The sequence below is a fragment of the Aedes aegypti genome, chromosome 1 (genome assembly GCF_002204515.2).
Source record: "Aedes aegypti strain LVP_AGWG chromosome 1, AaegL5.0 Primary Assembly, whole genome shotgun sequence".
Taxonomy (NCBI): Eukaryota; Metazoa; Arthropoda; class Insecta; order Diptera; family Culicidae; genus Aedes; species Aedes aegypti.
In genome coordinates this window covers 126904517-126919004 of record NC_035107.1, presented here as the reverse complement: position 1 = coordinate 126919004, position 14488 = coordinate 126904517, and the positions used below count along the sequence as shown (strand labels likewise).

Below are 14488 nucleotides of genomic sequence, written 5' to 3'. Positions count from 1 at the left end.
TAGGATTTATTCCTGACTTCCTCCAAGAGCTTTTTCTGTAGTTGTTTCAAAAGTTCCTCCGGAGTTATATCTGTAATTTCTTCAAGAGTTGCTTCTGAAACTCCTTCGGATTTTTTTTGGAATTCTTCAGAAATTGATTTTCAAATTACTTTAAGAAATCCTTCAGGAACTGCTTCAGTCATTCCTCAAGGGGTTGAGGGGTTGCTTCTAGAATTTCCCAAGCAGTTAATTTTGAAGTTTCTACTATTTATTCTTTACTGCTAGTTTTATTCCGGGTGTTTCGTCTACGATTGAACTTTTTTTGGGATTCCTTCAAGAATTCCTTTAAAAATTCTTTCAAACGTTTCTTCTAAAGTAGATCCATTTTATCCATCTGATTTTTTCCAGGACTTCCATCTGGAATTTTTAAGGGAATTCCAGAAGGAATCCTTCTTTGTTCTTTTCCTTGAATTTTATTCTCAGACATATTAAAAAAAACTTCTGGAATAATTCCAGATCGGACTCCTGGAATAAAAAAAAACAAGAGCCGAAAGGAAAAATTCCGAATTCCTTCCTGGTATCCGGGAGTATTTCCTGAAATTCCTTCAGGAGTTCTATTTAGAGACGATTCTGTAATTCTTTAAGGAGTTGCTTCTGGAAATTTTCTATCTCTCTATTTTTCCACCTTGTAAACCTTCGGGTTCTCCGACTAGTACTTCTTCAGAAGTTCAGTTCAAAATTAACTACAGATTGCTCTAAAACAATTTTTTGTGTATTGAATTCAAGTACTGTTTTAAGAATCGCTTCTCGAAATTCTCTATGAATAACTATGACTTTAAGGTATTGGAACATGTTAGAAACTATGAAACACTTTAAATACATGCATGACGTGTTGTAAACTTTGTTCAGATTTATCTCCTCTACCCAAAGTAGATCTCATCCAAAAAGTTGATTTATTGAATCTTATCTCTTTATTCCCAACCAACGACTTTCCATCCAAAACATTCCTTCTTAACCGGCATTCACATCACTTCCGAAAGTTCCTAAAAGAAAAAAAATAAGAGATGAAATGCCACTTTTCCCACCGTCCTGAAAAAAGTATATAAGTAGAAAAGGTCGACATGCTATCTCTCGCCAAAGAAAAAGCAGCAACCAGTTGAAAGTAAATCACATTGGCGGGCGCCACGCCGGCAGACGCGGTTCAACTCGGTGAAAGAAGGAAAAAACCAAATCTTCTGGTGCGTTTCCTACGTTGACAAAAAGAGAGGGGTTGCAAAAACGCCAGTGGCAAAGAAAGAGCAAACCGGCAGATTTCCTGCAGGGTTGCCTCGAAGGAAAGTCTACGCATTGAGGCAGGTCATTGATTGCCGTGGGAAAAAAGTGCCGTCGCAAGCTGGTCGTCTGGACTTTTTGTGCGGAGGGTTGATTTTTCTGAGACATTCACTTAATTAAAGATAAATTGGGGGTGAAAATGAGCAACTCGTAATCGCTGATTGTCATCGCAAGAAGAGCTTGAAAAGGTTAGAACTTACCTCGTCCGCTTCGCCCTACAAACCGGAGGTCGTTGAATTTGGCCACTTGGTTCTTCATCACAGCTGTGCAGTTTCGCAGTTCGGCGCAGTAGTTTTCGTCGTTACCGGCACGAACCGTCACCATTGTCCCGTCGCCGACGTCACCGAGCGCGACGACCTTGAACGCAACCGGAAGTGTTTTATTCGATCGCCAGTGCGGTGGCAGCACCGTGCAAACAAACAGAGGACTCCCGGTTCGAATCAGTTCGCCCGGATGCTCGGAGAGAAAATCGCCCAGCGTCCGTTCGGCCAGAATATCGGACGTCATCTTTGTGTAGGTGTCCTGCAGTATGCTGGCGGCCGACGGTGGACCATTTTCTCCAGCTGCTGCGCCATTGCCGTTGCCATTGTTGTTGCTATTATTACTACTACTGCTGTTGTTATTATTGCTACTGCTATTGGTTCCTCCACTTCCACCACTTCCCCCACCCCCGCTTCCACCACCATTGGTATTGCTGCCGACTGCATTCCCGTTCGAGCTGCCGCTGTTTGTCGTCGTATTGTTCGCAGTCAAATGCATTTTTAATATCAATTCCCTTTGATTTATGCCGTTATCGCGTTTGCGGACGGGGGCGTTTTGTTCCTTTGTACACAATGCTTATTCTATTTGTACGCTATTTTAACAAGTTTTTTTTAATTCTCACATCAGAAAATGGTTAGGTGTCTGCATTGAGCTTCACTTCATGATGTTGAGTTCCTGAAGAATAGAAGGAGAATAGAATTGATTAACAAATTATTCCTGGACATTCCGTGATTCTGAAATTATATGGTCGACGTTAATCCAGAGTGAACTAAGTGACATATTTCATATTTTGGGGGAAATGGGTTAAATGTCTGACCTCTTTGAATAAAATCCACAGGAAAATTTCCGAGTTCATCTGTTTACTTCTAAAAACAAGATATGTGTACAAGTATATTGGCAAAAAAAAAAAATGATTCCAATGAGTATTCGCTAAGCGCTTAGATTTTTAGTAATTTTACATTCACTCGGGTCTATACGGGTTAATAAAAAAATATCTGGTACTTATAATTCTTCACATCTTTTCAGATTAATATATGACATCTCATAACAAAAATATCTAAATAAATTTAAATTCTCTTGAGTTCTGTACTTGGCTCCCTATGACTTAATGATGACCGTGTAGCTAAGGGTGGTAGAAATAATTCGATTATGAACAATAAGCTTATGCCATGCGATGTAACAACTCGAACCTTGTCCTGATAATACACATGCACAAACACGAACGATGTTGCCCATAATCACGACAGGGATGAATTTCTGGATGTACAGTATTAGGTATTTGCGCAATGTTTTACTCGCACATTCCACTTTCCCTGAAATGCGCTGCCAAAATGATGCGTTTTGCGATGCATCCTGCCAAGTAAATGCACGTTAAACTGTGCGAGGATAGACGGCGTGGAATGTTCGGCACTGAGTGATACTATGTTATTTCGTCACATTCATAAGCAAACATGACAGATATGATGTTCAATCATGTCGAGTAGCTATAATTCAGGAATTCCACGAACATAACACGTTGCTGATAATTCACTTCTTTCGGTTCGTTTTCGATAGATGCACATCAGTTTATGTGGGCTTTTCGGGGAAATCGTTCGTAGAACAGAAATCGGTGTGTTCTGCAACGAAACAGTTTTATGTACGCAGCCACGTTTGCAATGAGTTTCAATCACAAGGTTAAACACAAGCCATTGTTATATTCAAGCATAAATTTTGTAAATGATGCTCTTTATTTCGATTTGAGAACTAATTTACAAACACCACACACGAATCCTTCGTATTTGTAGTACAAGCTTTTTAGCTTTAATACAACTCCCGAAATGGCTTCCTTGGGTGACTTCTTTTTCTTCTTTCTGGCGTTACGTCCCAACTGGGACAAAGCCTGCTTCTCAGATTAGTGTTCAATGAGCACTTCCACAGTTATTGACTGAGAGCTTTCTTTGCCGATTGACCATTTTTGCATGTGTATATCGTGTCGCAGGTACGAAGATACTCTATGCCCTGGGAATCGAGAAAATTTCCTTTACGAAAAGATCCTCGACCAGCGGGAGTCGAACCCACGATCCTCAACATGGTCATGCTGAATAGCTGCGCGTTTACCGCTACGGCTATCTGGGCCCCTTGGGTGACTAAGTCAATTGAATTGATCAAAAATGGAATAAATGATTTTCTCCAGTCCGAGTAATCATTATGAAAAATAAAGCACAATCTGGCATTTGTAGGAAAGGGCTTTCTCAAGAATATTTATTAGTTCACTTTAAAAGTGATCTCAATAATATCAAAGCTTTAGAAAAAGCAAGACTTATGGTCGATGTCCGTGTGGCATGAGAATATTTCCAGAAACCTAGAGGAAATTTCCAACACCCCAGTTAGTGCCGTTGGTGCCAAAACTGGGGTCATGGTACTAAACATTTCCGAATGGATGCTAAATGCATGAATTCCGGATGTTCCTCTCACGCTAAGGACGTCATTCATGTGAAGGAAAATGTCAAAAAGATTGTATGCGCGATACTTTTGGAATTGTCCTTCGCAAAATCGAATCGTTAAGGCTTGTACCAGGTAAAAGACCGACAACGATTTTCGAACCCGAAATTCCCCATGCAGAATCTCCAACAATTCCCATTTTTCAGTGAACGATTGCTTGCTTAATAACCATACCCATCAGGTTAGATTAAGTTAATCTAATTCATCCAAATATATTTTTGAATATTTTGAATTGGAATGCTCGTTCTTTGAATGATCCAGGCGAGCTGTTTAATGTCCTAACGACTAATAACGTACATATAGCAGTTATTACTGAAACTAATTTGAAACCTGGATCGAAATTCAAAATAGATCCAAGCTTTGTTGTTTTTTGTAATGCTCAACTTGATGAATCAAGTGGGGGAATTGCAATCAACATTCATTGGCGTAAAAACATCAACTGTTGATGTCATTTGAAACTTTGGGTGTTTCTGTTGAAGCACAGCTTGTTAAATATACTTTCATAGCTGCCTATTTGACTTTTCAATGCATTGGGCAACAAGTTAATTTGCTTCAAACTGTCAAACTGCAATAATTCAATTTGTTTTTGCCAATGATGACTTTAGTACAAAACGTCACTCATAAAACAATTCGCAAAGCAATTCCAACAGCAGAATTTGATTTGATGAGTGCTCTTCACGATATGTGTTGGTACCAGGCATGTGAATTGTTGACACTTTCTACCGCCGTTCATCGATTCAGCCAGTCAACCACAACATAAAGCAGTAGCTGCACCAATACGATCAGGCGCTACGTTGCCAACGGTTCATACACTGCTTGAATGTTTTTTTCCTCCTCGATTACCGTTTAGGGCAGCTATTCCGAAGTAAATGATCGGAAAAAATGTTAAATAGTTCAATCGCTAATATTTCGCTTGTGTTTTCAATTAATTGAAATCTTTTAGCGCTAACAACAAGAGCACAATCATTCTATTGCGATATATATAAACAAGTTCAATTTTATGCTGCCTTTATTGGGCAAAAATGCAAAACTCCGAAAACCGGAAAAATCGTGTCACCACTGTGCTCGAGTCTTTTTGCATTCGGGTTTGAATAGCAGTTGGTAAGAAGAAGATTACAGTTTTAAAGAGCCGTGACATTTCTTTGTTTTGAACGGTTATGGTTTGCTTTGGATTTTGATGGTCGTAAAAAAAGTGAATGTTGAGGCGGTAAATGTTTGTTCAGTACTTTTCACATCCCTGGTTGGTACTGCACTCAACTATTCGCAGTCCCCTTGACCTCGTAACGGTCAGATGAAGGGAAAACAACGACGAAAATGTCAAAAGATACGAGGATAAAAGAGAAAAGTTTGTGTATCAGTTAAACGTGTGCAGAAATTGTATCGCTAAAGTTGAATTACAAAAATTATACCAATCAACGAGAATGTCGGAGAATGGATCGTCGGCACACGTGCCGGCATGTGGCTTATGCTCAGACTCTGAAAATGATCAAATGGTGGCTTGTGATATGTGCGACAAATGGTACCATTACAAGTATGTACATGTGGGAGATTCAGTGGCTGATCAGTCGTGGTCGTGTACCGCATGTCAAAATGAACTGCTTTCTGCAAGTACTACAGTCGGTTACACTGTCAAATCTGTTGTCTCTCACTGCTGCGGAATAAGTTCGATGAAGAATCCAAGCTGCAAGAGCTGCGCTAGAATTGCAACAGCTCGATGAAAGGAAACAATTGGAGCTGAAGCGTGTCCTGGAAGAAGAAGAGCATTGAAAACAAGAAGCAGAACTCGAGAAGGCGCGGATCGAGCAACAGAGACTGAAGTGCGAAATGTAGGCAAAACTAAAGCGCAAACAACTGGAGAGACATCGACGATAGCATGAAAAAGAACAAGCATTAGCGAAGAAGAAAATTGAAGATAAGAAGCTTCGTACGAATCTGCTTCGAAGTCTGGAAGAAAAATACCGAATATTGAATTCGTAGCTAGAGGTCACTTCAAATAGCAGCGTATCTTCGGTACATACCTCAGAAGCCTAGTGGGGAAGTTGCAAAAGATGTTGAGAAAGGACGTAGTAAATAAGCCGATAACCGAGTGCAGGATGGAGTTGACACGAACCGTGAACGTCTAAACAAGATGCGGTATTAAGAGGACATGTAGAGTTATGGATGATCATGGACGAGAACAGCTTTCCCGGGAAGCTCACAAGATTGATTAGAGCAACGATGGACGGTGTGCAAAACTGCGTGAAGATCTCGGGCGAACACTCCAGTTCGTTCGAGTCTCGGCGGGGACTATGGCAGCGCGACGGACTTTCGTGCCTGTTGTTCAATATTGCGCTTCAAGGTGTCGTGTGGAGAGCCGAGGAGGACTTGCAAGCTCTTGGGGTTTTCGAACGCCGAGTGCTTAGGACGATCTTCGGCGGCGTGCAGGAGAACGGCGTGTGGCGGCGAAGGATGAATCACGAGCTCGCTCAACTCTACGGCGAACCCAGTATCGTGAAGGTATCTAAAGCTGAAAGGATACGCTGGGCGGGGCATGTTGCAAGAATGCCGGACAACAACCCTGTAAAGATGATCTTCACTACGAATCCGGTCGGAACAAGAAGACGTGGGGCGCAGCGAGCTAGGTGGATTGACCAGGTGCACCAGGACCTGGAGAGCGTGGGTCACAGTCGAGGATGGAGAGAAGCGGCCATGAACCGAGTGAATTGGCGAAACGTTGTTGGCGAGGTTTCATCAAGATAATTGATGTGAAACCATAAAAATCAATAAATAATAATGAAGAGCACATATGTCGAGAAGAATCACGAAGAATGCTGGGCGATGAATCTTCCATTGGAAGAATCCGCCCCAGGTGGAATGCCGCCATTTACTGAACTGATGAGTTAATCTGGCCAAGGGAAGTATACCGGTGCGTTTCTCAAAGCGAATCAACAAGCAGCCATAGATCGAGATCCTGCTTCGGTATTTCCCAGCTTGAAGAGATTAGAATGTCCAAACACCCAAGTCAACTGGTCGGGGTCTGGCGTCGACCGATTCAGGCAACAAATTATTCCTCCGTCCAGTTTACCGTCGCATTCGTTAAACCTACCTACAGTTCCTAAAGAAAGTTGTTCAAATTCAGGTCAACGAGCCCTGAGCAGTGAACCAAATCTAGGACAATTTCAGGCATCCTCACATATCAACCCAGGCTTATCTGGTCTGACGATTTCGCAATTGGCTGCTCGACAGGTGTTGCCGAAGGATCTATCCAGTTTTTCCGGGAATCTGGCCAGTTTTTATTAGTAATTTCGAGAACTCGACCACCGAATGCGATTACTCCAATGCGGAAAACCTTATCCGTCTGCAGTGTAGTTTGCGAGGTGATGCATTAGCGGTAGTTCAGAGCCGGCTGTTACCGTTTTGATTCATATTACGGACACTTAAGGCCTCAGTGAAGTATAACCCAGCAGAGAGCATACAAAATAAATCATTCTGTATGATTCTTTAGCGTTATCAAGCGTTGGAAGCCCTTAACTTTCGAATGGTGGGTAAAGAATTCGCTTCCGCAACTTGAATAATTTTTAATAAATCAAAATGTGTGGCCTTTTAATGATTCTTATTCCGAACGTAGTTGGGCATTATAAATTTTCAAAGATATTTATGGAAAATGCTTACTAAAACGAGCCTTGAAATGGAAAACTTTTAAACGGCAAAAATTGAAACATTTCGTGTGAAATGTTTCCCATACAAAGTAGAGTGTCCGGAATTTGAAGCTGTCCGTAATATGAATCAAAACGGTACTTCCAGCGACGGTTCCAATTGTGATCGACAGCGAGGTGATAACGTATCGACCAACATCGACGGTAAAGGCATCAAATGAAGAAATTCGAAAAGGAACTTCTTCTAAGGCAAAGGCGTACGTAAATCACCATAGCGATCACCGTTCGTCCAGTGATGACAAAATAAAGGCGTGACCGAAGGTGTGTCCAGCATGCAGTAAGTCGGGCCATGCGTTGCATGGTTGTGGGGCTTTCAAATCGTTTTCCGCTGAGGATCGTTGGAAGGTAATTTGAATGCATAACCTGTGCAGAACGTGTTTAAAAAATCACAATCCGTTTCCTTGCCGGCGACTTAAGGATTGTCCTGTTAGTGATTGTAGGCTACGTCATCATCCTTTTCTTCATGCTTCCGAATCAAAACCCACTCCACAAAACTACCATTCTGGTCGTCATGGCGTATTTTACCGCATTATTCCAGTGGCGGTGTATGGTGCGCTGGGTTCCATCAACACAGTTACTCTGCTTGATGAGGCATCGGAAGTAACAATGATTGAAAAGAATCTGGCTGATAACATAGAACTAAAAGGGGCACTAGACCCACTGCATCTTCGCTGGACTGGGAATGTGACCAGAGTTGAAGAGTATTCATGTGTTGTGAAGCTAGAAATATTTAGTACGAGCATCAAACGACGTTTCAGCTTGGTTAACGCAAGCACTGTTGAATCAATGGAACTATCTGTTCAGTCTATCAAGATGGATGATCTAATTGAAAGCTTTCTGTACCTCAAAGGGCTCCTTATCGAAGAAGCTCACCGCAATTGCTTATTGGACTAGAGAATTTGTATTTGGCGGCTCCGCTGAAGATTAGATAGAGAGGGGAATCGTGGCCAGCCAGCCGCCTCAAAAACCCAGGGGGTTTGAAGGGTTTGAATTAAGAAACATTTCCTCCAACCGACCGGAATAAATCTCTCGTTTGGAAGAGCAATGTACGTCAGCTGTTAAGGTGTGAAGTTCAGAGTCTGATGTGGCAGAATCAGTGTTAGGAATTCGTTAGGAGGTTGAACGATATCAGAGTTCCAAGAGCGTATTTCGGAGATGGTTTTCCAGAATGTTGCTAACCCAATACAGCAGCTCTGCTTACGCTTGTGTAGTATAGATTCGGTTTGTCCAGGCGGGACAACCTCGTTGCACGTTAGTGGGAGCGAAAGCGAAGGTCGCACCGATAAAAACTCTATCGATCCCATGACTGGAGCTCCAAGCTGCTGTTCTTGGGACTAGATATGCGCAGATTGTTCTCGTGAATCATCAAATACCAATCCAGCAACAGTTCTATTGGATTGGCTCATCAATTATACTTCATTGGATCAATTCTGATTCCCGGAAATACCGTTTTGATTCATATTACGGACACTTAAGGACTCAGGGAAATATAACCCAGCATAGAGCATACAAAATAGATCATTCTGTATGATTCCTTAGCGCTATCGAGCGTCGGAAGCCCTTTACTTTCGAACGCTTCCGCAACTTCAATAATTTGAAATAAATCAAAATGTTTGGCCTTTTCATGATTCTTATTCCGGGCGCTTCCTCACTTTTGCCTCATATTCCGAACACTTTGAATCGAATTCCGGACAGCTCATGATAATCATTGATGCAACAGTCAAATCATCAATCGAAATCGTTAAACCACCAAAGAGACATCTAAGGTAGTTGGGCATTATAAATTTTCAAAGATATTTATGGAAAAAGTTTACTAAAACGAGCCTTGAAATTGAGAACTTTTGAACAGCAAAAATTGAAACATTTCGCGTGAAATGTTCCCCATACAAAGTAGAGTGTCCGGAAATTGAAGCTGTCTGTAATATGAATCAAAACGGTATCGACCGTACGTTGCATGCCGAATAGCAGAAATCGTAACAACTACCGATCCAACCGAATGGATGAAAGTGTCGTCAGCAATGAACGTAGCGGACAAAGCAACGAAATGGGGAAACGGTCCATGTTTTGATCCTATTGATTCCCGTTTCCAAGGTCCGCCATTCTTGTGGGCAGCAAATAAATGCTGGCCTGTTCAAAATTGGAGAGGCACAGAAGCTGCAGAAGAGTTACATCCTGTTCTTATCAGTTGTCGTTTATTAAACGAGCCTGTAATCGACATGTCACATTTTTCCAAAAGGGAACGATTACTGCGAACAGAGAAGCGTTTCCCGTAGAGCTGACAGCGATGCAGAAAACAGATTCAGCCTTCGGGAGCGGTGCCGGTATCGAGCCCGTTTTACAAATTGTCTACATACCCGGCATTCGACGTTTGGTTCACAAGGTGGCTGCAAGGTGTCAGACGTGTAAGGTATACAACGCATCGCTGAATTCTCCAAAAATGGATCCACTTCCAAGGGCCAAAGTTAAAGGATTTGTTCGAGCATTCACCTACACAGGTCTGGATTATTTTGGACCGATGATCGTGAAGGTCGGTCGCAGACATGCGAAGAGATGGGTGACCCTCTTCACGTGTTTGACAACCCGGGCCTTTCACATGGAGGTGGCTTATAGTATTTCAACGGAATCCTGCAAGATGTGTATTCGGAGATTCATCGCGAGCAGAGGTACTCCAGCGGAGATTTATTCCGTTAACGGCACCATCTTTCGCGGTGCCGCTGACGATCTCCAAGAAAAAACTCAACGGGCTAACCAACAATGCTCAGAGACGTTTACAAACATCACAACAAAATGGCATTTTAATCCGCCAGCGGCACCCCATATGGGTGAGGTGTAGGAACGACTCTTACGGTCAGTTAAGGTTGCCCTGCAGTCGATGAATTCCGCTCCAAGAGTATCTGATGATGAAGTCTTTGAGATGATGATCCTAAAGGCTGAAAGTATGATCAATTCTAGGCCTCTTAGATTGGGCCGGTCAAGAAGCATTAATACCCAACCATGTGGACAGTTCAAATGGAGTAAAGCAACCGTCATCTGACTGTTTGCGAAGCAACTGGAACTTAATCAGACATGTCTTGGATGGATTCTGGATCAGATGGGTACGCGAATATTTGCCAACCATTACCAGGCGCACTAAATGGTTCAAAGATACAAAACCAATAGAAGTCGGTGATCTGGTCTTCGTCGCTAACGAACAGAAACGGAATACTTGGGTTAGAGGGCAAGTCATTGAAGTCATCCGAGGTAAGGACGGGATTAACAGACAGGCAATGATGCGTACAAAAGCTGGAGTCATTCGACGTCCGGCGGTGAAGCTAGCCGTAATCGAGGTAGCTGGAAACGGTAAGGTAGCAGCCTGTAACGATGGTCAGTCTCAACCTTACGGGTCGGGGAATGTTGGTACTGCGCTCAATTATTCGCAGTCCCCTTGACCTCGTAACGGACAGATGGAGGGAAAACTGACTTCCCTATTGCTGACCGGCAGCGTACAGCAACAAAAATGTCAAAAGATACGAGGATAGAAGATAAAAGTTTGTTTATCAGTTAAACGTGTGCTGAAATCGTATCGCTAAAGTTGAATTACAAAAATTATACTAGAACTATTGAAATTTGCTTAAAGCTTAAAGCTAGTTAAACTACGCTAAACAGAAGTGTTCTGATTCCTAACCTTGGTTGCAGTGGCAACAATATGTCTCAGTTCAATACCCTCATAGCTCTATTTGTTTTTCTTATTATAGAAACCCTTCTACTATTGATTTGATCTTAACTGACTGTACTGCCCATAAACGCATGTCAGTCCCACGATTGCTGGATTTCCTATTCACATGGGACAATTATGCGTTTATGGACAGTGTAGTGAATTCAGTAGCCAACTGGTTACTCATGCTGATTTCGATTCTGATCATGTTCCTGCTACATTTCAAATATCTCATGAAGTGATTCGCAATCCTTTCAGCCGTCTGGGAAACATATGAAACATATATCGATAGTAATATTAATGTTAGCATTTCTTTGCGAACAAAACTTGATATTGACAATGCTTTCAAAACATTATGATTATGATTGTTTAAATATTAACTTACAAATTTTGAAAGAGGGAAAAGCCCCTTTGTGTGATTTCTTTTCGAAATCTTTCTCAAAAAGGCATAAAACCTCTTTATCTTTTCAAAAATACGTTACAAAAAATATAAATTAAATATAATTAAAGGCTCTTGCGGAGCAGATCCATTGCCAATATCTGTCAAGTGAGGTCATCATAGTTAAGGGCCATCCACACGATTCACAGAGTCAATCATTGACAAGTCCCATGTGCCAATCCTGGACTTGTTATAGTTGAAATTGAAAAGAAAACAGAAAACAAAACAGCAAATATCAAACATGATAAAAAATTTCATATAGATATGTGTATAGGATTTTTTATATAGGAAGATATTTATTTCCCAGAATATCACGAACAGATACAGGAATATCAAAACCTAACCTGATTATGTTATCAAAAAATTGTTCTCGTGGTCCATTAAAGCGAGAACATTTAAGAACAATATGATCAATGTCTTCATAAGATTCATTACATTCACAAATATCTGAATCTATGATATTCATACGGTACAAATAACTATTACAAATATAATGATTGGACATCAATCTAGAGAGGGAACAGATAAAATTACGCCCAACATACAAGTTTTTAAACCAAGGAACTGCCTTTACCTTCGGGTGAATAGAATAACAATAACGCCCTTGGATACTTGTGTTCCATGAAAGTTGCCAATTATTCAAAGAATATTTTTTTAATTTTGTAAAATATTCAAAATCACAAATATCACGATTGTAAGTTACGCCACGGAAAACACCCAATTTTGCCAATAAATCAGCCTGCTCATTACCATAAATATTACAATGAGCTGGTACCCAAACAAATTTAATAACATATCCTCGAGAATACAAATTATGTAATAAGTTTTTAATAGATAAAACAGTACGATGAGTTTTGAAATGAAAATTACTGGAATTCAAAGCATTAAGACAACTCAGGCTATCAGAACACACCATGTATATGTTCGGAGCGGAATTTTTAATTAAATTACAAGTAAAATACAGAGCAGTTAATTCAGCTGTGAAAACAGAACACGGAGATTCTAATTTATAAAAATGAGCCAAGTTGATGTTGAAAACTCCAAAACCTGCCATATTTCCCACTAAAGATCCTTCTGTAAAATAATTTGATTTTGTTCCACTCCAATAAATTTTTGATTAAATAACATATTAGCAAATCGGAAATGAGAATGACAAGGAATTTGTTTTAATTCTTCAAGTAAAGATAAATCAATACATGGACGGAAAGCATGAACATTCATGCTATATTTATAAAAACCAGGTGTAGAATTTGGAATAATGGTTTCTCCGGAACAGTATAAAAATGAATGCAAAATTTTATTAGTTGGATTAATTTCAAATAGGGATTTTAACAAATCAATAATAGGATGATTATTTGAAAAACAATTTATTAAAAATTTACAATTGAGCTCATGTAAGCGATTCCTTAAAGGAACAATGCCAGCAAGAACTTCAACAGATTTTGTATGAGTAGAATTCATTAATTTTAAACAAATTCTCAAACAACGAAACTGGAATTTTTCAAGCTTCGAAAAATGTATTTGAACAGCACTTCCAAATGTAAAACAACCGTATTCCATAACTGATCGAATAGTTGTTTTATAAAGTGTAATCATATCAGTGGGATGAGCACCCCACCATGTTCCAGTAATCATACGAAGAAAATTGATTCGTTTTGAACAATTTTTTTGGATATATTGAATATGACTGTTCCATTTCAATTTATAATCAAACCATATACCAAGATATTTGTAATCAAAAACTTGATCAATGCGATGACTATTGAGAAATAATTCAATACTAACTGGAGAATGCTTACGAGAAAATAATATAAATTTTGTTTTTTGAGCTGAAAAAGTAAAACCATTATTATGTGCCCATGTATCAATATTATCCAAAGCAAGTTGCATAAAGTGACGAATAACTTCTCTATTTTGGCCAGTTATAGAAATGTTCTTATCATCAGCAAATTGAATACAATAACATCCATTCGGAATAATGGAAATTATGTCTCTGGTGAATAAATTGTATAGAAATGGGCTAAAACAAGAACCCTGTGGCAATCCAAAATAACTATAACGAATCGATCTTGAAGATCCGTTATGGTAAAAATGCATTATTTTGAAAGAAAACAAATTGCATAAGAAATTAGAAAGGATGATTGGAATTTTCCAATCAAGCATTTTACTAAAAAGTAAATCTATTAAAACAGAATCGTATGCACCAGAAACATCAAGAAATGTAGTAACTACATCTTGTTTTTTATTGAACGATAATTCAATATATGAAGCTAAAAGGCCAACACAATCACGAGTTCCACGACCTTTCCTGAATCCAAATTGAGAAGATGAAAGAATATTATTTTTCTCAGCCCACAATTCAAGGCGATTGAGAATCATTCTTTCCATTAACTTACGAAGACACGATAATAAGCTAATCGGTCTTCTACTATCTACTAATGAAGGATTTTTATCAGGTTTAAGAAGACTGACTACTTTTATAGAACGCCATTGCAAAGACAATATATTCTGAAACAAGAATAAATTATATAAGGAAAGTAAATGTAATTTACCATCAATGAGTAAATTTTTCAACACAATGAATTTAATATTATCAATCCCTGGAGC

The 14488-nt window shown here is 39.9% G+C and overlaps 1 protein-coding gene across 3 annotated transcripts in view; it reads right to left on the bottom strand.

Moving 5' to 3' along the window:
- LOC5567558 (runt-related transcription factor 2) overlaps positions 1 to 14488 on the bottom strand; it is a 207611-nt gene that overhangs the window by 109995 nt on the left and 83128 nt on the right. For all 3 annotated transcript variants that reach the window (XM_021847282.1, XM_021847300.1, XM_021847289.1), the window contains exon 2: positions 1512 to 2247. In XM_021847282.1, coding sequence (XP_021702974.1) covers positions 1512 to 2070 — 559 coding nt within the window. In that variant the 5' untranslated portion in view covers positions 2071 to 2247. The remainder of the gene's footprint in view (positions 1 to 1511; positions 2248 to 14488) is intronic.